Source organism: Pseudorca crassidens, chromosome 20 (assembly GCF_039906515.1).
Source record: "Pseudorca crassidens isolate mPseCra1 chromosome 20, mPseCra1.hap1, whole genome shotgun sequence".
Lineage (NCBI taxonomy): Eukaryota > Metazoa > Chordata > Mammalia > Artiodactyla > Delphinidae > Pseudorca > Pseudorca crassidens.
Window position 1 is genome coordinate 2,942,625 of NC_090315.1, and position 27,797 is coordinate 2,970,421.

Here is a 27,797-nt window from a genome sequence, read left to right on the forward strand (position 1 = left end):
ATGAACCCATGAAATCATCATCGTGGTAATGAATATATCTGTCACCCCTAATTTACCTCATGTCCTTTGGAAACCTCTCCTTCCCACCCTCAGCCCTCTAGGCAACTATTAGTTTGCCTTTATTTATAATAGACTAATCTGTATTTCTAAAATTTTATTTGAATTAATTAATAAAATGTTTTCTTATTTTCTGAGTTCGTTCATTGTATATAATTATTTTGAGATTTCTTTAGTGATGCTTATGAGCAGTTCTTTCTTTTTTTTCCTGAGTAGTACCTTTTCTGTGGATAACCATTTGTTTATCCATTCACCAATTTATGGGTATTTGGGTTATTTCCAGCTTTTTGGCTATTGCAAATGATGCTGCTATGAACATTTGTGTTTAATTCTTTATATGTGTATATGTTTCACTTTTTTTGAGCCAATAACTCAAAGTATCCGGAGTCACAGGATAGATGAAGGCTTACTTGTGACTGCTAGACAGTGGTCTAAAATGGTTGTTCGATTTTGCATACCTATTAGGAATGTATGAAAGTTTCAGTTCTTCCCTATTGTTACCAGTACTTATTATGGTCAGTCTTTTGAAATTACCCTTTTAATAACTGTGCAATAGTTTTAATTTCATTTCCTTAAGGATTCATGATGTTGAGCATTTTTTCATGAAAAAAATTTTTCATTCTCACACCATGACCAATTTCAAAGTGTCAGTGTGGCATCACTGAACATGGAGTTGGATAAAGTTGCCAGTAGCCCACCATTATACTATTTTTAAACTTTATTTATTTAATTTTTCGCTGTGTTGCGTCTTCGTTGCTGCGCATGGGTTTTCTGTAGTTGCGGAGAGCAGGGGTTACTCTTTGTTGCCGTGCACAGGCTTCTCATTGTGGTGGCTTCTCTTGTTGCAGAGTACGGGCTCTAGGCACACGGGCTTCAGTAGTTGTGGCTCGTGGGCTCTAGAGCGCAGGCTTAGTAGTTGTGGCCCGCAGGCTTAGTTGCTCCGTGGTATGTGGGATCTTCCTGGACCAGAGCTCGAACCCGTATCCCATACATTGGCAGGCGGATTCTTAACCACTGCACCACCAGGGAAGTCCCTTGAATATTTGATTTTAAAACAATTTAGTGGAAGTGTAATTGACAACATATAAACTGCACATATTTAAAGTGTACATTTGATATTTGATACATACTTACACTCTGAAACCAAAAATTTCCTCCTGCCTTTAAAAATTCATCTTTATTAACATAAAATGATAATAAAAGGACATTCTACCATTTTTAATGACTATTTTCAAATAAATACAAAAAATGGAAAAAAAACTATGAAGCCTTGTTAATCCTTCCCCCAATACTCCATCTTTATTTATTATATCTTTATCTCTGGTTTTTAAACTTTATTTATTTATTTTATTTTTGGCTGTGTTGGATCTTCGTTGCTGCCCACGGGCTTTCTCTAGTTGCAGTGAGCGGGGGTTACTCTTCATTATGGTGCGTGGGCTTCTCATTGCGTTGGCTTCTCTTGTTGTGGAGCATGAGCTCTAGGTGCACGGGCTTCAGTAGTTGTGGTGTGTGGGCTCAGTAATTGTGGCTCACAGGCTCTAGAGCTCAGGCTCAATAGTTGTGGCACACAGGCTTAGTTGCTCTGCAGCATGTGGGATCTTCCCGGACCAGGGCTCGAATCCGTGTCCCCTGCATTGGCAGGCGGATTCTTTTTTTTTTTTTTTTTTTGCGGTACGCGAGGCTCTCACTGTTGTGGCCTCTCCCGTTGTGGAGCACAGGCTCCGGACGCGCAGGCTCAGCGGCCATGGCTCACGGGCCCAGCCGCTCCGCGGCATGTGGGATCTTCCCAGACCGGGGCGTGAACCCGTGTCCCCTGCATCGGCAGGCGGACTCCCAACCACTGCGCCACCAGGGAAGCCCGGCAGGCGGATTCTTAACCACTGCACCACCGGGGAAGCATCTTTATTTTTTACTAATGATTATTTCGTTATTTCATTAGTTCATTTTTCATTTGTCTCCATGCAGAGTGATTATTTTATTTTTTGTTGTTGGTTTTTTGTTTTTGTTTTGGCCTCACCAAGGGGCATTTGGGATCTTAGTTCCCTGCCCAGGGATTGAACCCCTGCCCCCTGCAGTGGAAGCGCAGAGTCTTAATCACTGGACTACCAGGGAAGTCCCTTATTTTTAATCCTAGACATCATGTGATTACCTCTTCATAGTGCATTTCTAAAATGTAAGGCATCTTTCATAACTTCAATAACATCCACAGAAAATTAAAAATATTTTCAAATACAACCCCCCAGGTGATATTTTGCATATATCCTATTTCCTGTAAATTTTGTTTAGTGGTTAAAGATGAAAGCTATAGCAATATGCACTGACCATTTGATCGGGATTTTACCTTCATTGAGGTTTACCAGAAGTGATAGTAGATTGTTATAATTGATAGGGAAGGATGCCAATATTTTTAAAGGTGTACATTCTTCTCAGTATTTGACATTTATTATCATTTCATTGATAAGCAAGAGATGTTATTTTATGTCATAATCCCAAAGTGTTTTCTGGTACTGGTTCGGTGTGAATTTAGTCTTGATTTGCTTGCACAGACATGGGCATCTTGATTATGATATTGGATGCACATTATGTCTGGGCATTCTTTATTTAAAAATACTTTTTTAACCATTAAAAAAAATTGAAGTGTAGTTAATTTACAATGTTATGTTAGGTTCTGGTATACAGCAAAGTGATTCAGTTATATATGTGTATGTGTGTGTTGTGTGTATTCTTTTTCAGATTCTTTTACATTATAGGCTTTTACAAGGTATTAAATATAGTTCCTGTACTGTACAGTAAGTTTTTTTTTTTTTTTAGATTCCACATATACGTGATATGATGTGATCATTGTTTTTCTGGTGGTTAAGACTTCACCTTCCAATGCAGAGTGTGCAGGTTTGATCCCTGGCTGGGGACCTAAGATCCACATGCCTCACGGCCAAAAAACCAAAACATAAAACAGAAAGAATACTGTAAGAAAGTTAAAAAAGACTTTAGAAATGGTCCACATTAAAAATATATATGATAATCTCTAGGTCCATCCATGTTGCTATATGGACTTTTTTCTTTTGGTTGCACTATGCAGCTTGCAGATCCTAGTTCCCTGACAAGGGATCAAACCCAGGCCATGGCAGTGAAAGCATGGAGTCCCAACCACCAGACTGCCAGGGAAGTCCCTGCATGGGCAGTCTTTACATGAGATTCCATAGGTACTGAATCTTTACTTGTTTGATGGCATTGGTTGGTAATATTTTGTTTAATCTCATTTGAAACAAGATTTCACCCATGGTAGTATGGAGACGTGTGGCCTATAGGCAGTATCATGGAGGCTGACTTTGGTGGAAGAGGAGTTATTAGTGGCAATAGAGATAGGAAGTGTACTGGTCTCAGTGTTGATATCTATCATTGTGGTTGGTGGGAGTGATCAAGCCAAATAGCCAACAACATGGTTCCCATTGATCCTAATCTGACGCTTGTGTGGTTCCCTGTGGTGTGCATGAAGAGAGTGTAGCTTACCATGGATTTGTTAGTCCACCAATGGATGTGTAGTCCACACAGGGTTGGAATTTCTCGAATAAGGAAGGGGTACAGCAACAGAGTAAGGATTAAAGTAGGGGGTCATCCGGAGACCAGTAGTAGGGCATTTGTTTGTCCCTTGAGTATCACCCAAATTGTGTCACTTGTTCTGGGGGAGATTAGTTCCACTTTTTTTTATATATAAATTTATTTATTTATTTATTTATTTTTGGCTGTGTTGGGTCGTCGTTTCTGTGCGAGGGATTTCTCTAGCTGTGGCAAGCAGGGGCCACTCTTCATCGCGGTACGCGGGCTTCTCACTGTCACGGCCTATCTTGCTGCGGAGCACAGGCTCCGGACGCGCAGGCTCAGTGGCCATGGCTCACGGGCCCAGCCGCTCCGCGGCATGTGGCATCTTCCTGGACCGGGGCACGAACCCGTGTCCCCTGCATCGGCAGACGGACTCTCAACCACTGCGCCACCAGGGAAGCCCTAGTTCCACTTCTTGATGTTGAAGTCAGGTCCGGGTTGTTCCACAATGCCTTTAGTGGAGCAAAGTACATGGTTGGCAGATTAGGTTGCCTCTTCAGAGAGTAGTGGTGGGGTTTTTTGGCTTGCACTGGATGATAAGTGAACACAGGATGAGGATGGTCCCAGAGCTAGTGTTGCACTTAAGGTCCACACTGGGATCCAGGGAGAAGCGACTGGGCTCTGGATTCTCTATGAGGGAAACGTGAAAGTACGAGGTGGATGTTCCCTTGCTGGGGGTAGCAATATCAGGGCTCTCGTGTCCGGGGAAACTGGAAACTGCATTTTATGGCATGGGTGTGTGTATCAGCAAAGGTCCCCATGGCTCAATTGGTGGTCTCCTCATTTCCCATGCATTTAAATATAGTATAATTATGTGATAGGTGTCTGGATTTAATGTAGTGACAATTATGGACAGTATTCTTGACCAACTGGGGGATTGTCTTCCAAGTTCTCTCAGCAGCCCTGTTTTAAATGCCCATTATATCATTCTGTGATACCAGCTACTGTACAATGATAGGGTAACTGAAGAACACAGGAGTATTTTTTTATTCAGGTGTAATAGACATATAGAAGTGTATTAGTTTCAGGTGTAACATAATGATTTGATATTTGTATATGTTTATTTCAAAATGATCACCACACTAAGTCTAGTTAATATCTGTCACCATACATAGTTACAAAATTCTTTTTCTGTGATAACTTTTCAAAATTCTCTTAGAAACTTTCAAATATTCAATACAGTATTAACTACAGTAACCATGCTGTACGTTATATCCCCGTGACTTATTTATAAGTGGAAATTTGTGCATTTTGATCCGTTTTACCCACCCTCCACCTCCTGCCAGTGGCAATCACCGATCTATTCTCTGTATCTCTGAGTTTGGTTCTTATTTTTGATGTTTTTGTTTCTTTAGATTCTGCATATAAGTGAGATTATATGATATTTTTCTTTCTCTATCTGACTTATTTCACTTATCATAATACTCTCAAGGTCCATTTGTGTTGCCCGAAATGGCAAGATTTCCTTCTTTTTTGATGGCTGAATAATATTCTGTTGTGTATGTGTCTCTGTGTTTGTGTATGTATCACATTAAAAAAAAACATTTATTTACTTAGTTGTTTATTTGGCTGCATTGGGTCTTAGTTGCGGCACGCGGGATCTTCGTTGCGGCCCACGGGCTTCTCTCTAGTTTTGGTACAGGGGATCTAGAGTGCTCGGGCTTTGCCGTGCACGGGCTTTATTGCCCCACGGCATGTGGGATCTTACTTCCCTGACCAGGTATTGCACCTGCATCCCTGCATTGGAAGCATGGAGTCTTAACCACTGGACCACAGGTAAGTCCCATGTATCACATTTTCTTTATCCATTCATCCACCAGTGGACACTTAGGCTTTTTCCATGTCTTGGCTACTGTAAGTAATGCTGCACTGAACATGGAGGTTCATATATCTTTTTTCATTTTTTTCCCCAAATAAATACCCAGAAATGGAATTGCTAGATCGTATGGTAGTTCTATTAATTTTTAGGCGGAACTCCATATTGTTTTCCAATTTACATTCCCACCAACAGTGCACAAGTGTTCCCTTTATCCACATTCTCACCAACGCTTATTTGTTTTATTGATAATGGGCATTCTAAGAGGTGTTAGGTGATAAATCATTGTGGCTTTTATTTGCATTTTCCTGATGATTAGTTGTGTCGAGTATCTTTTCATGTTCCTCTTGGCCATTTTTATGTCTTCTTTGTAAAAATGTCTATTCAGATCCTCTGTCCATTTTTTAATTGGATTGTTTGACTTTTTTACAAATAGTTGTTATATGAGTTCTTTATATATTTTATTCTTTTTTATGCAATTGTAAATGGGATTGTTAGATTAAATTTTCTCTTTCTGATAGTGTATAGAAATGCAACTGTTTTTTGCATATTGATTTTGTATACTGCAAGTTTACTGAACTTGTTTATTAGTTCCAACAGGCTTTTTGGTGTTTAGTCTTTAGGGTTTTCTATGTATATAATATGTCGTCTGCAAATAGTGACAGTTTTACTTCTTCCTTTACCATTTTGATGCCTTTATTTCTTTGTCTTGCCTACCTGTACTGGCTGGGACTCTCAGTACTATGTTGAATAAAAGTTGTGAGAGTAGGCATTCTTGTCTTGTTCCTGCTCTTGGAGGAAAAGCTTTCAGCAATGCTTTTTTAATAACCAGTGTTGTGTTTTCCTTGTGGTGACGCGGTAGCCTATATCTAACTGTATAACTCGTGGAAGTTCTCAAAGGGTATAAAAGCTGTTTTGTTATCTCCTCAGTAATATTATCAGAGGTTAGTACCTTGCATGGGTAGGCCAGGAGGAGACCAAAATAGGAATCTCCAATTGTTAAGGCATGTTCAATGGCTACTTGTGCTGTAGGAAGAGTACCCATGAAGTCTTTTTGCAGCGTTTGGTGTCCTGTCCACTCTGTGAATTTATCCTCCCATATAGTGGGCCTAGTGTCTAGTTTTCTGGTATGTTACAGTCTCTAATGGCTTTATGTAAATCATACTCTGTGGATCAATTCCTGTATTAACAGTCTATTTCCATAATCCCTATAATGCCCCATTGCTCTGATCTCGCATGTGCTCATAGATAGAAGAAACATGGTGGTTTGTCCTGAAATTCTGTGGCTCTCCTCTACCAAAAGGCTTACCTGCTTTGGTGGTTTATTTAGTTTGCCAGCTTTAGCCTTGTATTGTGCCTCCTGCATGTCTTGGTCTGTGTGAGCTGACATGTGTTGCACCAGGATTAGCAGAGGGGGAGCCACTGTGGTGATTTCTCCCACCCCATTTCGCCTTGTATTTTCCTGCCCTAATTTTGCCAAAGTCTCAAACAAATAGTCCACTATCCACTGACTAGGAGTCAGTAAAAATATGAATGTTAGGGAAATTTTATCCAGAGCATGTGGTACCAGTAGGAGAATTACATGCACTCTGCTTATTCGACACTGTGGTCTATTCCCCACGTGGAAATCGGAGTGAGTGAATAGTGGGAATAGACTGCATTGTATGAATTCCTTACACCCTGTGCTTGCTCCATTGATAAAGGAAGACCATTGCCTTTCTTATTTTGAGAGCACTAATGTTCATCCTCTGGTCCCCACTGAAAAAGAGGTAGAGTCATTACTGGAGGTTTTGGCAAGTTACTGTCTGGTGGAGGGTATGTTGCTACTTCCTCTTTGAGTGCCTCATGCAGCAGGGCCTGTTTTAGCTTGGTATATACATTTTAGTTTTTATTTTATTTTATTTTAATTTATCTATGGATGTCTGTATGGCTAAGTTGGGTCTTCATTGCTACACATGGGCTTTCTCTAGTTGCGTTGAGCGGGGGCTTCTCTTGTTGCGGAGCACAGGCTCTAGGCGCCCGGGCTTCAGTAGTTGTAGCATGCAGACTCAGTAATTGTGACTCGCGGGCTCTAGAGTGCAGGCTCAGTAGTTGTGGTGCACGGGCTTAGTTGCTCTAGGTATGTGGCATCTTCCCGGACCAGGGCTCAAACCCGTGTCCCCTGCATTGGCAGGAGGATTCTTAACCACTGCGCCACCAAGTAAGTTCCCCCAAAACATTTTTTTTAAGTTACTTAAAGTCTTACTATGTTCTATGGATAGGCCACATACATATTACATAATGAGCCTTATATGTTTTATCATAAATATGCCTTTGAATTTTAGGACTTTTTAAATTACATTTTAAGTGAAGTGAGCTTTCAGTTCTTATTAAAAGTAAAAACTATAACACATGATCAACCCATATACAACAAGTTTTCATCTCTGAACCTCCAAGCTTGTATTGTTTATGCATCTCTATATCACTCATCTTATATGGGTTTGGGGTTCATTCTAATACGGATTTTTAAAGCAAGTTAATACATATACATGTGTGTATTCATATTCATTCAGAATCCTAAGAAAATTGTAGCATACTATGCATTCTCTTTCCCATCTCCTCTTCTCCTCCGGAGATAACGTCATACACATGTCTAGAGAGGTTCTTCATTCAGTTTTACAAATGTTGATATTCTGTTGTGTGAATGGTGCATTATTTATTTAAACATCTTCTTTTAGTTGTATGTTTGTTTCCAACATGGGATTCTAATTACTAGGCTTTGAATCCATAAACACATATTAATGCCCATTTAAAATGAGAAGGTGGGGGACTTCCCTGGTGGTTCAGTGGTTAAGAATCCACCTGTCAATGCAGGGGACACAGGTTCGAGCCCTGGTCCGGGAAGTTCTCACGTGCCAGGGAGCAACTAAGCCTGTGCTCCACAACTACTGAGGCTGCACTCTAGAGCCCGCCAGCCACAACTACTGAGCCCACATGCTGCAACTACTAAAGCTCATGTGCCTACAGCCCATGCTCAGGAACAAGAGAAGCCACCAGAATGAGAAGCCCGTACACCGCAATGAAGAGTAGACCCCACTCGCCGCAACTAGAGAAAGCCCGCAGGCAACAACTAAGACCCAATGCAGCCAAAAATAAAAATAAACAGATATTTTTTTAAAAGATGGAGTTGGGTGGAGCCTGTGGATACCGGAACCCGGATGTGCGGTTGCCTGGAAACTACAAGTTTTCCGCTTGAATATATTCGCCCCTGCTTTATGGGCTTATGTCTGCCCATATTAACTACATTCCCACCTTCCCTTGTAAGATTACATTATGTATGGAAATGAAATGAGCCTTAAGGCTTAAAATTGCCTCCTTGGAATTCTCAATGGGAGGACAGAGACAATATGAAGATTTGAGAGCTGCTGCTGAACATACATAAAATTTTTATGTAGGTGCTCCTACAATTTGCTGATTTGCCATAGTAAAAGCACATTATGTGAAAGACAGGATGTAAACATGAACATTTTAACGGGGGTTAGTTGTGTCTGGTGGGGCAAGGAGAGTGCCAGTTACACTATTCACTTGTATTTAAATGTCTTCACGCGGTAGTGTTGTTCTGTGTTTGAAATGAAATTAACTATGATCACCTCTGCATGGACAGAGCAGAGGAATGTCTCACATTATTTACTGGATGTGAACTTTTGAAGACAGGGATCTCACCTCCGTCACTCCCTGCTCTTTCCTCTGCAGGGCTGACAAGTATAGAGCCCACAGGAACAGATTTCAGTTTCTTGCATTTCAGACTGCAATTTCAAATTGCACAGTCAGGGTTCACACTTCCCCAAATTTATCAAAAGAAAAATGTTTTAAAGGTTTAGATCATTTGAATCAGGATCTCAGCATTGTTACCTACATTGCATTTACCTATTTTGTCTTTTAGGCCTCTTTTAATTTTTCTCTCTCTTTCTTACTTTTTTTTTTGTTTTCTTTTTTGAAGAAGAAAATGGATCATTTGTTTAGGATCATTTCCACCAGTATATTAGCTAATTGCAACTTTTTTTGTGGGGGGGGGCCACACAGCCCGGTTTGTGGGATCTTAATTTCCCAACCAGGGATCAACCCGAGTCCATGGCAGTGAAAGCCCAAGTCTTAACCATTGGACCACGAGGGAATTCCGTAACTACTGCTTTTTGATGTTGCCTAACGCATTCTCTCAAATTGCCAACAAATGCAGAATTAACTCTAGAGGATAATCTAAATCAGGTTCAGCTTTTTGTCAATTGATACTTCAGAGGTAGTGCAGTGTCTTTTTCATTGCCTACAACTGGGTGCCATTATGACATGTACATAGCTCTTTCTGTGATGTGACGATTGATCAGTCCATGTGCTTCCCCAATACCAGTTTCCCACCAACCTGTTTGCTGGTTTCAGTTGTTACTGATGATCATTCTGTAGGTCTATTATTAGAGGAAGCAAAATGTTGATATCTTATTTCTAGTTGTGAATTTTCACTTAGAATTCTGTAAAGAAGACCTTTTCCCTATTCTCTATTTGGTTACCCTAAAGTAGTCTGTACTGGAAAAGCAGGAGAAATGATTCTTATTTTCCCTTTATTTTTCAGATTCCAGAATAACTAGTCAATTCCTTAAACAATGTAGCTTTCTATCAATTAGGAGAATGTGGATATTAAAATACTTGCTGTGTTTAAATCTTGTTCAGGTGCTTTTCTTTGATGTTTATTGGAGAATGGGATTCTATTCAAGTTGAATCTTGGGGCATCCTCATCCTAAAGTGACCCCAGTTCTCTGATAGTTTCCTTGTGTCCTGGTTTGAATAGATGTTCTTTTTTTTTTTTGCGGTACGCGGGCCTCTCACTGTTGTGGCCTCTCCCGTTGCGGAGCACAGGTTCCGGACGCGCAGGCTCAGCGGCCATGGCTCACGGGCTCAGCCGCTCCGCGGCATGTGGGATCCTCCAGGACCGGGGCACGAATACGTGTCTCCTGTATCCGCAGGCGGACTCTCAACCACTGCACTACAAGGGAAGCCCTAGATGTTCTATCTTGAACATTTCCTGCTTCAGATCTGGAATTGGCAATTTTTAAAAATACACTATATTCTTTGAGTGAGAAATTGCATTTGAATAACACACCTGAGTAATTGGGATGGTAATTACTCCAGAGAGGACCATCATATGTAGATGTGTTTAATGGAAAGAGGTAAAATAAATATACATGGCTTAAATCAAATACAGATCAAGTTAATATTTATTCTTCTAAGCAAATTTAAAGTTATACAGTGTTTACTTTAATTCTTTTCAATTTCTTTTTTCCCCTTTTGATCAAAGCCCCAGTTTCCACTGTGTACTGTACTTACTTATTAATACCAAAATATTAATATCAATATTTTATGTAAAATAAAATTACACATAAAATGTTAAGATCTTTATAGGTATTTTCAATGCATGTATTTCAGTAGAAATATACAATCAAAATTTATATTTTAAAATATACTTGAAATATTACAATTTTGTATGGATAAACTACAGATTTATTATATGGTCAATTTTATATGTTTTGTCATAATTTTGTCATTGAATTTGATTGTTTTAATTTCATTTTGGTATATTTTTTGATAATTATATATAAAATATTTTTGTCCAAAATTCAAAACTATAACTTAGGTAAATTTGCATATGTCTAGATTCTATTCCTGTTCCTCCATACTGTTTTGTCTCTGCCCCATCACTCTTTTAAGATTCTAGTTAATTCTTAAATATTTTAAAATATTAAAATATGTATTTAAAATGCAGTCGTATATATGTGCATGTGTGTTTATTTACATTTATATTCTTATTCCTTCATAATCATAAGAATAATTGTAGAATACTGTACACTCTACCTGAGGAAGTAAATTTTTTTTTAATAAATTTATTTATTTTATTTATTTATTTTTGGCTGTGTTGAGTCTTCGTTGCTTTGCGCAGGCTTTCTCTAGTTGCGGTGAGCAGGGCTGCTCTTTGTTGCAGTGTGCGGGCTTCTCACTGCAGTGGCTTCTCTTGTTGCAGAGCATGGGCTCTAAGCACACGGGCTTCAGTAGTTGTGGCACACGGGCTCAGTAGTTGTGACTCAAGGGCTCTAGAGCGCAGGCTCAGTAGCTGTGGCACACGGGCTTAGTTGCTCTGCGGCATGTGGGATCTTCCTGGACCAGGGCTTGAACCCGTCTCCCCTGCATTGGCAGGAAGATTCTTTACCACTGCGCCACCAGGGAAGTCCCAGAAGTAAAATTTATACTTTAAGACAGGACAAGAAAAATTACACATAAAATTCTCTTTGTGTTTTTTTGAGCCTCCTCCGTCCCTCCCTAATGTGCAGTGTGCATCTGCATTACACATTAACCAGAGCTCCTCAAGGTGGAAGTGCCTGCTCAATCGTAATGATCAATTTTTTCCTTTCTTCTGCAGTGTTACTTCTTAAAATGGTGTTCATTCCCAGCTCTCTAGGGGGTCATGGTGACTTGCTGTTTGCTTTGTATGTGCTTACCTGGACTTTGTATCCTTGGTGGACTTTATGTAAAATATATGTCATTTTGATGTACAATCCTTTCTCTCAAAAATGTATATGACTGTGCCTTCAACTTCTAACAGGCAGAGCAGTTCTCAGACCTTTCTGAGAATCTGCTTTCCAGCTTATAATCTTCAGTTTGGCTTGAATAAAATTCTCTTTTTTTCTTTTTAACTTGATAGTTAATTGAATTTTTTGGATATAACTCACCTCCATTTTTTCCCTTAAGAATATATCCTGGGGATTTCTCTGGCGGTCCAGTGACTCTGCGCCTCCACTGCAGGGGTCACAGGTTTAATCTCTAGTCAGGGAACTAAGATCCTGCATGCTGCGTGGCCAAAAAAAAAAAAAGAAAACAAAAGATATTTCCTGAAGGTAACATCACGCATGGGCATGGTAAGGAGGACCTTCATTCAAATTATGCCTGTAGAGAAAGATAGTATGTGAATGGTGCATGATTTATTCAAACAACAGCCTTTATGTAAAAAAAAATCAATTTAGATGAATTTCATAAGGATTCCAGTTGATTTTTCATATAGATTCCAACTGATTTTTTAAAATTAATTAATTTTATTTTTGGCTGCATTGAGTCTTCGTTGTTGCATGTGGGTTTTCTCTAGTTGTGTTGAGCGGGGGCTCCTCTTCATTGTGGTGCATGGGCTTCTCTTTGTGGTGGCTTCTCTTGTTGCAGAGCACAGGCTCTAGGCATGTGGGCTTCAGTAGTTGTGGCACACGGGCTCAGTAGTTGTGGCTCACAGGCTCTAGGGCACAGGCTCAGTAGTTGTGGTGCATGGGTTTAGTTGCTCCATGGCATGAGGGATCTTCCTGGACCAGGGCTCAAACCTGTGTCCCCTGCTTTGGCAGGCGGATTCTCAACCACTGTGCCACCAGGGAAGCCCCCAACTGATTTTTTACAGTTGCATTATCAATTAAATGGAGGAATGATATCCTACACAACAATTCACATGTAGCTGGGGCAATTGGACATTCATAGGAAAAAAAAAAACAACCGACCTCAACCTAAGCCTCAAACAATATACAAAAATTAACTCAAAATAAATCACAGGTTTAAATCTAAATTGTAAAACAATTTAAAGAAATTTAAAAGAAAACATTTAAATTCCTAAAAATAAAATAATAATAAAGTAATTAAAAAAATTTTTTTAAAGAAAACATAAAAAAATCTTTCTCACCTACGACTAAGCAGAGATCTTAGACATGGCAACTGAAGTAAAATCTATGGGAAAAAAAAAGTTAAACTTCCTCAAATTTAAAAACTTTTTCTCTATTGAAGAACTGTGAAGAGGGTGAAAAGGCAAGCTACAGAGTAGGAGAAAATATTTGCAAACAGAATACTCAGCAAGAGCCTTGTTCTTAGAATATATAAAGAGCTCTTAAAATTCAACAGCAGTCCAACAGGAAAATAAACAAAAGACAGAACCTGAAGAAGAGTAACAGATGACAAATAAGCACATAAAATGATATTCAATATTATAGGCATTAGGGAATGCAAATTAAAACCAGAATCAGATACATATATCAGAATGGCTAAAATGAGAAAAAATAGTGATGACGCTAAATGCTGGTGAACATGAGAAAGTGAAAGTTTTATACCTTTCTTGTGAGAATATAAAATGATGCAGCCACTGTGGAAATAGTTTGGAAGTTTTTTACAATAGTAAAAATGCACTGCCCCTATGACGCAGCAATTGCATTCCTAAGTATTTGTCCCAGAGAAGTGAAAACATAATAATACAAAATCTGCACACTGTACAAATGGCAGCTTTATTTGTGATAGTCCCAAACTGGCAATAACTCAGTTATCCTTCACCAAGAGAATAGTTAAATGAATAATGATATAGCCATAGCATGGAATACTACACAGCAGTAACATGGGATGACTGTTGATACATGCAATGACTTGGCACAGATCATAAGTCCATTACACTGAATTTAAAAAACCAAGCTTAAAAGGTCACAAACTATAAAATTCCATTTGTATAACATGTATAACACAACCAAATTATAGAGGTGGAAAACAGATTTGTGGTGGCCTGGGACTGGGAATGTGGGGGTGGCAGCGGGGGGAATAGGTAAGGTGAGGCTATAATTGTAGCACAAAGGAAACTTGTGGTGACAGGAAAGTTCTGCATCTTGAATTTGGTGGTATTGCATAGAACTATACACAGGTACACATACACACAAGTACGTATAAAACTGGTGTAATCTGAAAAAAACCTGGTTATTTTGCAGGTTTTTTGCAACATCCTTGATATTTTGTTTTTGTTTTTGTTTTTTTGTTTTTTTTTTTTTTGCGGTACGGGCCTCTCACTGTTGTGGTCTCTCCCGTTGCGGAGCACAGGATCCAGACGCGCAGGCTCAGCGGCCAAGGTTCACAGGCCCAGCCGCTCCGCGACATGTGGGATCTTCCCGGACCAGGGCACAAACCCGTGTCCCCTGCATTGACAGGCGGACTCTCAACCACTGCGCCACCAGGGAAGCCCCATCCTTGATATTTTAGTACATCTTTGTAAACTGTTACCATTGCAGAAAACAGCACAAAAGTACATGGGACATCCCTGTACATTTTTTTTTTTTTTGCAATTTCATATGAACCTACAATTATTTAAAATTTAAAAATAAAAATCATATGTGTGTGTGTATATGTACATATATGTGGATATACACACATACACATACAGGATGATGGAGAAGCAAATGTGATGTATCCAAATAACATATTGTCACTTGGCAATGAAAAGAGATGAACTCAGGAGTTCCCTGGTGGTCCAGTTGTTAGGACTCCACACTTTCCCTGCCGAGGGCCCAGGTTCAGTCCCTGGTTGGGGAACTAAGATCCCGCAAGTGGCATGGTGCGGTCAAATAAATAAATAAAATGTTTAAAAAAAGAGAGAGAGAGAGATGGACCCATGATTTACATTGATATGGATGGATTTCAAAACTGCTGAGAGAAAGGAGCCTTACCAACAAGAGTACATACAAAATAATTCCATTTATATAGAGTTCTGTAATAAGTAACCTAATATTTGGTGGAAAAATAAATTCAAACCATTGTTTTCTTTAGGACTGGGGGTGAGGGCTGACTGGGAAGGAGCATGAGAGGACTCCCTAGGTGATGGTAATGTTCTATATAACTCGGTAAATATCCATTTACAATTAGAGGATTTCACTGTATCTATATTTTATATCAAAAGGATGGACTGTTAGGAATTCCCTGGCAGTCCAGTGGTTAAGAGTCTGGGCTTCCGCTACTGGGGGCCTGGGTTCGATCCCTGGTTGGGGAACTAAGATCCTGCAAGCCGCACAGCAAAGCCAAAATAAATAAATAAATAAACTAAACAAATATTGAACTCCGTGATTAGCATGCTGAATTATTTAAGGGAAGTGTACAGATGTGCGTAATTTACTTTGAATGTATAAAAAAATAAGATGGATTTATGGGTGGATAGAGCCAGGTGCTAAGTTTACAGTTAGCTGTCCCTTATGAAATTTATTCTATTTTGCTGTTTATTTGAAACCTTCACAATAAAATAAGGGAAAAAATCAATTGCAGATGGATTGCATATAGATTACAGAGGGATTTATCTTTAAATGGAAAAAACACTCAATGGATATAATTCATATGAACAAAACCTCTTTGAATTTCTCAATTACATTTAAGGGTTTAAAAAGTGTTCTGAGATCAAAAGTTTTGAGAACTTCTAGCCTAGAAAAATATTTGTTTATATGCATTATAATACGTAGACAAAAACATGTATAGTATCATTGTTGTACCTGTCCCAAACTGGAAGCAACCCAAAGGCTCAGCAGCGGGAGAATGGCTAGATAATTTATGACAATAGAATTCTTAACAGCAGTGAAAATGAGTAAGACAGAGAACATGCAGTGACGTGGATGAGTCTTACAGAGATTTATTGTGTGAAAGAAGTTAGACCAAACAGATTCCATAAGATATGATTGCATTTATACAAAGGTATAATACAGGAAATTTTCGACTATATGTCGAAGAACTATACACTACAGGGAACACTATCAGGAAAAACCATTAAATGATGTCCTAAAAAATAGATGATTGGGGCCTCTCTTGTGTCTCTGGAAGCCACTTAAGAGGCAGATAGGGTTGAGGGACATCCCCTCCCGCCACTCTGAGAAAATAGAAGAGTTTACTGGAAGTATTTCAATCCAAAAGCTGCCATTGTGTGAGGGATCCTTTCTGAGAAAATAACTAAAAGTCTGGCTGAAGCAACTTGATGAAGAATCAAGTTTGTTGGTCTACCTTTGTGCCCAGTGAAAATCATGTTGTATATTATGGACAATTGTGCAAATCTGAATCTCTCTTTAATGCAGGGGAGAAAGAGTTCATGCATTTTACTGTTGTCCATTCCATACGTAACTAAACATAAATTTAAGTTCATTAGTTTTAAATATTATTTGTCAGGCTTAATCGAATTTCCGTTTTGCTTCACAGTCTATAAACTCCCAGGGTCATCGCAGCATGTGTAACAGCAGCATCTCCTACAGTGCCATACCTTACTGAGGATTCTCAAAAAAGTGATTCTGAGAGTTGTGACCCCTATACCATGAGGAAGAGCTTTGATTACACCCTGAAAACCTGGTACTGTGTCTTGGAATCTAACAGGATAAAAAAGAGCAAACTATAGGGCACCTCACTAATCTCCAAATACCAGGTAAGTTTTGTGTGATTTTCCAAATTGACAGGAACTACATCTGAGAGGGTTTTTTTAAAAAATATATTTATTTATTTGGTTGCATTGGGTCTTAGTTGTGGCAGGTGGGCTCCTTAGTTGTGGCATGTGCACTTATAGTTGTGGCATGCATGGGGGATCTAGATCCCTGACCAGGGATTGAAACTGGGCCCCCTGCATTGGGAGTGTGGAGTCGTACCCACTGTGCCACCAGGGAAGTCCCTTTTTTTTTTAATGTGGACCATTTTTAAAGTCGTTACTGAATTTGTTACAATATTGCTTCTGTTTTGGTTTTTTGGCCCCGAGGCATGTGGGATCCTAGCTCCCTGACCAGGAATCTAACCCACAGACCACTCAGGATGTCCCCATCTGAGAGTTTTTAAGATCTCTTTTGAGCAGATCTTGTTGCTGCTAGAAAATATAAAATGAACAAGGAAAGGATATAGAAGTAAGGAGTAGCAAGGACTGAGTAAGAAGGGGGTCTGAGCAAAGTCAGTATTTACTGTTACTTTGAGGTGGTTTCGCCTGGGAGGGGATCCCATCAAGGTAGGGTAGGAATCGTTTCCTCTAGGGGTGCGTCATGTTCCCATGTAAACTGAGATTAATCAGAGCGGGATCAAGCCCTAGACCACAATTTTCACTTTATAGTTATGAATTGGAGTAGAAAATGACCCAATGTTTGCAGTCAGCAAATGTCATCTGGCAACCTTGGTTTACGAACTGGAAAGCATTTGGATTGGTTTGACATGAAAAGTACTCACCCCTCTCCCAAACCTAAGTCCTGTGAGATTTGAAGTAATGGGAGAATTAAGGATTCTTCTTTGTCTACTGTGTATTCACAGGCAAAAAGAATATTAGAGATAAACAACCAGGACCTACTGTATAGCACAGGAAACTATATACTCAATATTTTGTAATAACCTATAAGAAAAAGGAATTTAAAAAAAAGATACATATTAACATGTATGTGTAACTGAATCACTTTGCTACACACCTGAAACTAACACAACACTGTAAATCAACTATTCTTCAATTTTTAAAAAAAGAATATTAGGGAATATATGAATTTCTATTAAAAAAATGGAAAAGGTAAACCCAAAATAGTGTGAGCAAGCTTTATAGTGGAAAAATTTGGTGCACAATTGTATATACATGTGTGTGTATATACATTCTCAAGAAATGAAATATATTGCCTCTGCATTCAATCTGATACAATAGGATGTTTTGTTTGAAATACAAAGAGGAATTCCAGCCTCACACAGTTAATTGTGAATATCCCATGAAGTCTTTGGAAGACTCCCCTATATATCCACAGGAGAATAAAACTGAGTAAAGAAACTTAAAAAGAAAAATGAAATGTAATTCCAGTGGTAATATAGAAAAGCCAAAAAAAAAAAAAAATAGTGCCATAAAATCCCTGAGTATCTTACGTAAAATAAAATCTTAAATTGAAATACTTTTTTAAAAAATTTTTTGGTGGGGGAGGCCCACACTGCATGGGCATGTGGGATCTTAGTTCCCTGACAAGGGATACTATCTCTGTTTTTATTTATTTAGGCTGCGTTGGGTCTTCGTTGCTGCGTGCAGGCTTTCTCTAGGTGCGGTGGGGCAGGGGGGCGTGCTATTCTTTGTTGCGGTGCGCGGACTTCTCATTACAGTGGCTTCTCTTTTTGCGGAGCATGGGCCCTAGGCACATGGGCTTCAGTAGTTGTGGCTGGCAGGCTTAGTTGTTCCGTGGCATGTGGGATCTTCCCAGACCAGGGCTCAAACCTGTGTCCCCTGCAATGGCAGGCAGATTCTTATCCACTGTGCCACCAGGGAAGTTTTATACTATTTCTAAATATCCTCAGCCATTTCTGAAGGACGTGGTAAAACTACGTTCACGGTCTTTGTATAACTATTTACCTATAGGTCCCGATTTGGCTAAATCTAATAGGGCAGTTTCTGTTTTTTGTTGTTGTTTTTTTATAATTCCATTTTTAATACATTACCTTAATCAAAACTGCCTCAGGGGCTTCCCTAGTGGAGCAGTGGTTGAGAATCTGCCTGCCAATGCAGGGGACATGGGTTCGAGCCCTGGTCTGGGAAGATCCCACATGCTGCAGAGCAACTAGGCCCATGAGCCACAACTACTGAGCCTGTGCGTCTGGAGCCTGTGCTCCGCGATAGTGAGAGGCCCATGCACGGTGATGAAGAGTGGCCCCCGCTTGCTGCAACTAGAGAAATCCCTGGCATAGAAACGAAGACCCAACACAGCCAAAAATTAATTAATTAAAAAGAAAAACAACAAAAAAAAAACTGCCTTGGAGATGGGACTTCCCTGCCAGTCCAGTGATTAGGACTGTGCTTCCATTCTGGGGGCATGGGTTCGATCCCTGGTTGGGGAACTAAGATCCCACAAACTGAGCAGTGCTACCTCAGAGAACTGGCACTTGGTAGACATTTGCATGTGAATAAAGAAGGAAAAGGGTAATTTAGTGCCCTGTAGAGGACATATTACACCCCATGAAGAAAAAAGCGATCTTCGCAAAGCGTAACTTAGAGACACGCGTGTCATGGGTGATGAGCACGAAGGGGCTGAGAGTCGGGAAACATAAAGCCACGAACACACATGTGTTCACCAGCCATTGGGCTGGATTCACACTTAAGACTACACAGAAAGTCAAAATGGAAGAAAGAGAATAAAGTAAAACAAAGAAGCTCACCAAGATCGGGATGGTGCCTGTGGCTCTGGCCTTGTGGGATGGTCTCAGGGAGAGGCTGTTGCTGTGAATGTGTTAGACTTGCTGCTTGTGTCTGTGCAGGACAAGGATCGTGGAGCCACTAGCCCAGACCATGAGACACAAAAACACAGTCAATGAAAAATATTATCCTTGCCAGAAGTGAGCTTGTAAGTTTGTCTGGAGTAGGCTCAGAACAGTATTCATATACTTTTCCCAAACTTACATTTTTGGTGTTGCTTAGGCCATGCACCTTTATAGCAACATCATATTTACTAGGAGATTCAGGATCCAGCAAGAGGAACAGCAGAAGCCAGTGTACTTTGGGATTCTAATTTTCACCTCCATCCACTTAGAGCTACTGGGACAAAGTTGTTTTTTTTTGTTTGTTTTGTTTTTGCGGTACTCGGGCCTCTCACTGTTGTGGCCTCTTCCGTTGTGGAGCACAGGCTCTTGACGCACAGGATCAGCGGCCATGGCTCACAGGCCTAGCCGCTCCACGGCATGTGGGATCTTCCTGGACCGGGGCACGAACCCGTGTCCCCTGCATCTGCTGGCGGACTCTCAACCACTGCGCCACCAGGGAAGCCCTGTTTTTTTTTAATATATCTTTATTGGAGTATATTTGCTTCACAATACTGTGTTAGTTTCTGTTGTACAACAAAGTGAATCAGCCATATGTATACATATACCCCCATATCCCCTCCCTCTTGAGCCTCCCTCCCATCCTCCCTATCCCACCCCTCTCGGTCATCGCAAAGCACCGAACTGATCTCCCTATGCTATGCTGCTGCTTCCCACTAGCTATCTGTTTTACGTTTGGTAGTGTATATATGTCGATGCTACTCTCACTTCACCCCAGCTTCCCCCTCCCCTCAGGAAGCCACCAAGGAGGCAGGTAGTGCTGAGGGAAACCCCTCTGGCTACTCTGTGAAAATAGAACACAAGTTTATATCCAGCAACAACCAGGAAATATTTCAGTCCAAACACTGTCATTTCATGAGGGATCCCTTTGGAGAAAAGAACTAAGCAGTTGGCTAGGACAAGTTAGTTGAGGATTTGTTCTGTGGGTCTGAGACTTCATCCAGTGATCAAAGTGAAAGTATAAAAGCAAAGAAGTGAGGAGTTACCCAGGATCCCAACTTTCATCTGAGTGAGGAAGATAATCACCCAGTCTAGGTTAGTAGAAACCATCACATCAGTACCTGAGGGATAATGTTTAATTGTAGTCAGAAGAATCTGAAAAAGAAAAGAAAGACTATATTAAATCTTATTCCCAAAAGTGTTCAATGTTTAATCTGACATTAAAAGCAAACTGAGGGCTTCCCTGGTGGCTCAGTGATTAAGAATCCACCTGCCAATGCAGGGGACACGGGTTCGATCACTGGTCCGGGAAGATCCTTCATGACGTGGAGCAACTAAGCCCGTGCACCACAACTACTAAGCCTGCGCTCTAGAGCCTGCAAGCCACAACTACTGAAGCCCACGCACTTAGAGCCTGTGCTCCACACAAGAGAAGCCATCACAGTGAGAAGCCCACGTATGACAATGAAGAGTAGCCCCTGCTCACTGCAACTAGAAAGAAAGCCTGTGCACAGCAATGAAGACCTGGTGCCACCAATAAATAAAATTTAAAACAAAAAAACCTGAGAATGTCTTTATGAAAGCAAAGGTTTTTTAAATTATTATTGAAGTACTTTATGTAAAAGCACAGTTCTGAAAACAATGTAAAAGTAGGGTACCAGCAGACATACTCTGCCATATACACAGACTGTAAAACTTTGCAGCTGTAACAAATTAATCTGGAAATTATCTACACTACTATGGAGTTATCATCAAAATGTATTTTAATTGCAATAAAAATCAGGGTGCAGGGAACTTCCCTGGTTGCGCAGTGGTCAAAAATCCGCCTGCCAATGCAGGGGACACAGGTTCGATCCCTGGTCCGGGAAGATCCCACATGCTGTGGAGCAGCTAATCCCATGTACCACAACTACTGAGCCTGTGCTCTAGAGCCCATGAGCCACAACTCCTGAGCCCACGTGCCACAACTACTGAAGCCCGTGTGCCTAGAGCCCGTGCTCTGCAACGAGAAGCCACCGCAATGAGAAGCCCATGCACCGCAACGAAGAGTAGCCGCTGCTCCATGCAACTAGAGAAAGCCCATGCACAACGAAGACCCAACGCAGCCAAAAATTAAATAATAAATTAATATTTTATTTATTTATTTATTTGTGGTACGTGAGCCTCTCACTGCTGTGGCCTCTCCCGTTGCGGAGCACAGGCTCTGGACGCGCAGGCTCAGCGGCCGTGGCTCACAGGCCCAGCTGCTCCGCGGCATGTGGGATCTTCCTGGACTGGGGCACGAACCCATGTCCCCTGCATCGGTAGGTGGACTCTCAACCACTGCGCCACCAGGGAAGCCCCAATAAATTTTTTAAAATGCTGTGGAAGGGGCTAGGTGGAAGCACAGAAACCATGTAGAAGATTCTGAGTGTGAGATGATGGTGGTTGTGACTCGGAGGGAGCAGGGTGGATGATGAAAAGTAGTCAAACCCTGGTAGCTTTGGAAGGTGAAGGCAATGGGACTCCTATGTGATAGACGTGAGGAGAGAAACAGAGGCTTCGAGGATGAGTCTGAGAATTTTTTCCTGGACAACTGGAATATGAGGTGCTCTTGAGAGAAATAGGGGAGGTTGAAGTTGGAGTAGGTTTTTATTACTTTTTAAATTTTTTATTATTATTTCTTTTTGCCCACACCATGTGGCTTGCAGGATCATAGTTCCCTGACCAGGGATCAAACCGCTGCCCTCGGCAGTGGAAGTGCAGTCTTAACCACTGGACTGCCAGCGAAGCCCCTGGAGTAGGTTTTTAGGGAAATAGAAACTTTGGATACATTTTTGTATGGTACATGTGATGTATATAGAATTAGTACTTTAAGTCTATTGAATTTGTTACAATATGATTCTGTTTTATGTTTTGGTTTTTTGGCCCCGAGGCATGTGGGATCTTAACTCCCCAACCAGGGATTGAACTTGCACCCCCTGCATTGGAAGGCCAAGTATTAACCACTGGACTGGCAGGGAAGTCCCAGTACTTTATTTTGTTTAACAGGTAAAGAATTATGTTAGGGGGAAAATTAGTGTTGGCTTCCCAAAGTGCATTTTCTATATTAAAAAATAAAGTCAAGGGCTTCCCTGGTGGCGCAGTGGTTGAGAGTCCACCTACCGATGCAGGGGACATGGGTTTGTGCCCTGGTATGAGACGATCCCTCATGCCGCGGAGCGGCTAGGCCCGTGAGCCATCGCCGCTGAGCCTGCACGTCCAGAGCCTGTGCTCTGCAATGGGAGAGGCCACAAGAGTAAGACACCCACGTACCGCAAAATAAATAAATAAATAAATAAAGTCAAGATTTGGAAAAATAAAAGAAGGAGCTTGGTTATGAACCTATTCAGTCTCAGGTACCTGCCAGACATCTAAGGATAATGTCCAGTAGGAGTTAGGTACAAATCTGAAATTTGGGAGAAGTAACTTGGCTGAATACATCCATTTGAGAACTGTTAGATGGTATATCAGTCATAAGACAGGGTGAGATCCCACAGAAATGAAATAAGAGTTCAGGATAGGAAAACAGGGAGTACAGAAAAGTCTCTTGAAAAACTGTCACACAAAAGTAAGAGACATGAAAGAAGCAAGGAGCATATTTGGCCAAGGAGTAGGCAGACTATTGTTTATAGAAAAGACAGTATTTACAATGCAGTTTGTAAAAGAAAAAAACAGAGCATCAGTGGTTCAAATCAAAGGAGATCTGATCAAGCACAGGGTCAGATCCAGATTGGTCATTTTCTCCAGGAAGTTCTATCCCTTGTGCTTTTCCCACGTGAAGCTGTTTTGGTACATGCAGGTATTGTATTACCATGTTTTCACAGTAAATTGCATCTTTAATCACCTGAAAGATGATCATTTCTATCTCAAATTATGACAGGGTTTTGAATTTCCTAATATTTTGTTAAGGATGTTTTTCATCTATGTACATGTGGGTGTTGGTCTGCAGTTTGCTGTTAACAGTACTGCCTGATTTTGGTATGAAGTTAAAGATAATCTCACAAAACTAGCTGAGAAGACTTCCATCTGAAAAAAAATAATAATTTGAGTGGAATTGGAATTATTTCTTTCTTAAATGTCTAGAAGAAGTCATTAGTCATCTTGGCATGAAATCATAGTAGGAAATTTTTAAACTACCAATTCAATATCTATAATAGAGGGCATTTCAGATTACTCATTTCTTCTTCAGTGAACCTGAGTAGTTGGAGTATTTCAAGAAATTTTTTTCTCAATTTCTGGTTTTTGTAGAGTTGTTGGAAATTGTTTAAAATATCACATATAGGGACTTCCCTGGTGGCACAGTGGTTAAGACTCCATGCCCCCAAGGTAGGGGGCCTGGGTTTGATCCCTGGTCAGGGAACTAGATCCCACATGTATGTCACAACTAAGAGTCTGCATGCTGCAACTAAGGAGCCTGCCTGCCACAACTAAGACCTGGTGCAACAAAATAAATAAATATCACATATAATCCTTTTAATGTCTTTAGTGCCATCCCACCTTTCATTCTTCGTATTGGTAATTTTTTTTTTCTGATCAATCTACCTAGAGATCTATCAATTCTCTTGATCTGAAGGACAGTTTTGGAGTTCGCTGATTTTTCTGTTTCCTATTTTATTAATTTCTGCTCTTTATCCTTTCTTTCCTTTTGCCTACTTTGGTTTTTAAATTTTTTATTTTTTTTTAAATCAAAGGGCACGGTTTATTTATTTATTTGTTTATCTATCTATGGATGGCTGCATTGGGTCTTCGTTGCTGTGCATGGGCTTTCTCTAGTTGGAGTGAGTGGGGTCTACTCTTCATTGCAGTGTGTGGGCTTCTCATTGTCCTGGATTCTCTTGTGGAGCACAGGCTCTAAGTGCACAGGCTTCAGTAGTTGTGGCACCTGGACTCAGCAGTTGTGGCTTGCAGGCTCTAGAGCTCAGGCTCAGTAGTTGTGGCACATGGGCTTAGAGCACATGAGCCACAACTTGAGACCACGTGCCACAAATACTGAAGCCCACGCACCTAGAGCCCATGCTCCACAACAAGAGAAGCCATCGCAGTAAGAAGACTGCACACTGCAATGAAGAGTAGCCCCCCACTCACTTGAACTAGAGAAAGCCCGCATGCAGCAATGAAGACCCAAGGCAGCCAAAAATAAATTTAAAAAAAAAAAAAGGTCTTAAAAAAAAATTTGCTGAGAATTTCCCAAATCATCAAGTCTTGGGTCTTTTCTGTTTTTCACGTCTTCCCTATATTTACTTTTCCCTATCACATTTTACTATAATCAGTAAGAAGAAATGAGGCCACAACTTTCAACACTTTTTAGAAATGTCCTCAGCTAAATGTCCATAAAAAGACTTGCACATGAATATTTGCAGCAGCTTTATTTTTATATTTAGAATCTGTGGGGGGGGGACTCCAAATATCATTTAAGATATATTGATATGGTGTGGTATATCCATATAGAACATTACTCAGCAATAAAGAGAATGAGCTATAGATGATTCTCAAAATAATCATGTTGCAAGACAGCAGACAGAAGTAAACTTTTAAGGTTCCGCTTAAAATTCTAGAAAAGGCAAATTTATCTATACTGAAAGTCAATCAATTGTTGCTTAGGGGTGGTAGGTAAAGTATTAGGAAAGGCACTGAGAAAGGGTGATGGATATATCCAATATCATGACTAGACGATTTCAAATGTGTATACATATATTAAGGCTTACCAAACTGTACAGTGTGTGCAGTATACTGCATGTTGACTACAGTTCTATTCTCATTCCCAGGGTTCCTGCCCATGCAGCATCAGCTGAAGAGCCCAAGGAGGCACAGAAATTGAGGAAAACTACATTCTTTGCTCTGCCACTGACCCTGGTCATAAGAATGAGACAGCCCCAGAGAGCATGACAATCTCCATACATGATCTCATCCAGCAATAGTGACTTGAATGTTTATGGATGTGTTTTTAGCATGGACACACCCATTCTCGTTTGCAGCAGTCTCTCCAATCTCAATTATTCACACCCAGTGTTTCTGCATCGATTTTGTTTCCTTCCTGGACACAGTAAGTCTTACAGCCATTGACTCCTGTACCAGATTCAGGGCATATGGCACTTGGCAGGTCCTAAGGAACAGCTGCCCCTCAACAGTGCCAGGGAATGTGGCATATATGGTGAAAACAAGACACTGAAGCCATGCTGCTCCCAAACATGTTGTAGGTTGTTAACAATACCACCCTTCTCAAGGTGATGTCTGGACCCTCGAATAACTGAAATCTAGACAAAATCAGGCCCACAAAGCCCTGAATTCTCACCCAAGCTTTTGTCAGCAATGGAAATTAACACCAAGATTGGACTGAGAACTGTTCTCTGTCAACCTGTTCTATTTGAGGCACACAGTAGGGAGCCCACCACAAACAGTTTACCTCTTCAGTTTGGCAGAGTCTAACGGTTTCTAAACCACTCCAGACACTAAAAAGAACCTCAGAGATTAAAGGTGGCTTAAATAATAAGGTATTTATTACCACACAAACCAGCGCAACATGAGTCAAGTAGTTATCCAGCCTGGGTGACTTGGAGGTTGGAAAAATTCATCACAAGTATCACATGAGACCAACAATGTCCATGAATAAAGTAAACCTTTTCTGCTACCAGAGCACAGCTTAGATCATCTTGGCTAAAGGTGGATCATGTCCATACCTTTTCCGGTCAGAGGGAAACAAATGAGGACCACCATTTAATTCAGATTTCTTATAATTTCCTCCAGGGATTGAAGAGAGCATGAAGTTCTGCCTCCCCTAAAAATATTAGGGTAAGCTGGTTGAGTTGAGATGGTTTCAGCCACAGGCACTAACAAATTTGGCAAGGAACCTGAGCAGGTCTGAAAGTGCAACATAGCTTCTGAAAGCTTCCCCTGCACCTGGCATTCATAAAATACACCACAGTATTAATGTCCAGATATATGTGGTTTGACACATGATTGATGTCTCCCTCTCTAAAGGCAGACACAGAGCTCCTCGCCATGAGTTCTGTTGTGTTGGAAGCACTCCTACAGCCTTCCGGCAGTGTGAACTTTCTGGTGCCTAATGAGATGGGAGCTTAAGCTATACGATTTCCCACATTCATTGCATTCATATGGCCTTTCTCCAGTGTGAACTTTTTGGTGCCGAACAAGGTGGGAGGTTCTGATGAAATCTTTCCCACATTTGCTGCACACAAAAGGCCTTTCACCTGTGTGAACTCTCTGGTGTGCAATAAAGTCAGAGCTTCGACTAAAGAATTTCCCACATTCAGTGCACTCAAAAGGCCTTGCCTCAGTATGAATTCTCTGGTGTTTAATAAGGGTATATTTGTGGCCAAAGGATTTCCCACATTCACTGCAAACATAAGGATTTTCTCCAGTGTGGATACTCTCATGCTGAACAAGTGTGGATTTGTGTCTGAAGACTTTCCCACAATCGTGGCACTTATAAGGCCTTGCTCCATTGTGAACTCTCTGGTGTACAATTAGGTTGGAGTGATGGCTGAAGTATTTGCCACATTCGCCACACTTATAAGGCATTTCTCCAGTGTGAATTCTTTTGTGCTGAGTAAGGTTGTCCTTGCGGCTAAAGGCTTTTCCACATTCACTGCACTCATAAGGCCTTTCTCCTGTGTGGATTCTCTGGTGCTGGACAAGTGTGGCTTTGCGGCTGAACGCTTTCCCACATTCATTGCACTCATAAGGCTTTTCTCCAGTATGGATTCTCTGGTGCTGGACAAGTGTATCTTTGCGACTGAAAGCTTTCCCACATTCACTGCACTTGTAATGCATTTGTCTAATATGATAGGCCTCCCCACTCTCAGTGCTCCTTGTTTTCCTCTTACTGTGGGTGGCCTTTTGCTGGTGACTGCCCAAACTGGTCTGGAAGTTCTTCTGCTCCTCCTCACATGCAAAGGGCTTCTCTGACAGGTGAGGTTCTTCACAGGCCCTACAGTTCTTCACAAATGAGGTCTTGCCTTTGTCTCCTCTTAAGAGTTTCTCTACATTGTACAGCTTCTGGTGCTGGTCAAAGTTTACACTGAACCAGAATTGTCTCCCACATGCCCCACATGTGTAAGGTTTCAGTCCATGGTGTGTTTCTTGGTGTTCATCCAGGTGCAAAATATCTTTCAAGATTCGGCCACATAAGTCACAGGGGTGAGCCATCTGGGTCGATGAATCTGCCTTGAAAGTATGAACGTGTGACACTGCTACAGAAACACTCTGCTCA

The 27,797-nt window shown here is 40.8% G+C and overlaps 1 protein-coding gene and 1 long non-coding RNA gene across 7 annotated transcripts in view; one reads left to right on the forward strand and one right to left on the reverse strand.

Annotated features, from left to right (window-relative positions):
• LOC137215389 (uncharacterized) overlaps nucleotides 1-26,824 on the forward strand; it is a 44,867-nt gene extending 18,043 nt beyond the window's left edge. Inside the window, exons 2-3 of the long non-coding RNA XR_010939282.1 lie at nucleotides 16,505-16,724; nucleotides 25,333-26,824. This is a non-coding gene — a long non-coding RNA (uncharacterized lncRNA). The remainder of the gene's footprint in view (nucleotides 1-16,504; nucleotides 16,725-25,332) is intronic.
• Nucleotides 758-27,733, reverse strand: ZNF134 (zinc finger protein 134). 6 transcript variants are annotated; one of them, XM_067720627.1, is made up of 5 exons: nucleotides 26,245-27,733; nucleotides 20,668-20,701; nucleotides 19,448-19,565; nucleotides 12,226-12,343; nucleotides 7,687-11,744 (listed from the first exon to the last, which is right to left on the reverse strand). In XM_067720627.1, the coding sequence occupies exon 1, from the start codon at nucleotides 27,731-27,733 to the stop codon at nucleotides 26,594-26,596; it is 1,140 nt and encodes a 379-aa protein (XP_067576728.1). In that variant the 3' UTR covers nucleotides 7,687-11,744; nucleotides 12,226-12,343; nucleotides 19,448-19,565; nucleotides 20,668-20,701; nucleotides 26,245-26,593. The 6 variants fall into 6 exon arrangements, with proteins under 6 accessions (XP_067576732.1, XP_067576728.1, XP_067576730.1 ...); XM_067720629.1 differs by having other exon boundaries at nucleotides 7,687-11,680; nucleotides 19,689-20,701; XM_067720628.1 differs by having other exon boundaries at nucleotides 7,687-11,707; nucleotides 19,689-20,701.
• Between the last annotated feature and the right edge of the window lie 64 nt (nucleotides 27,734-27,797).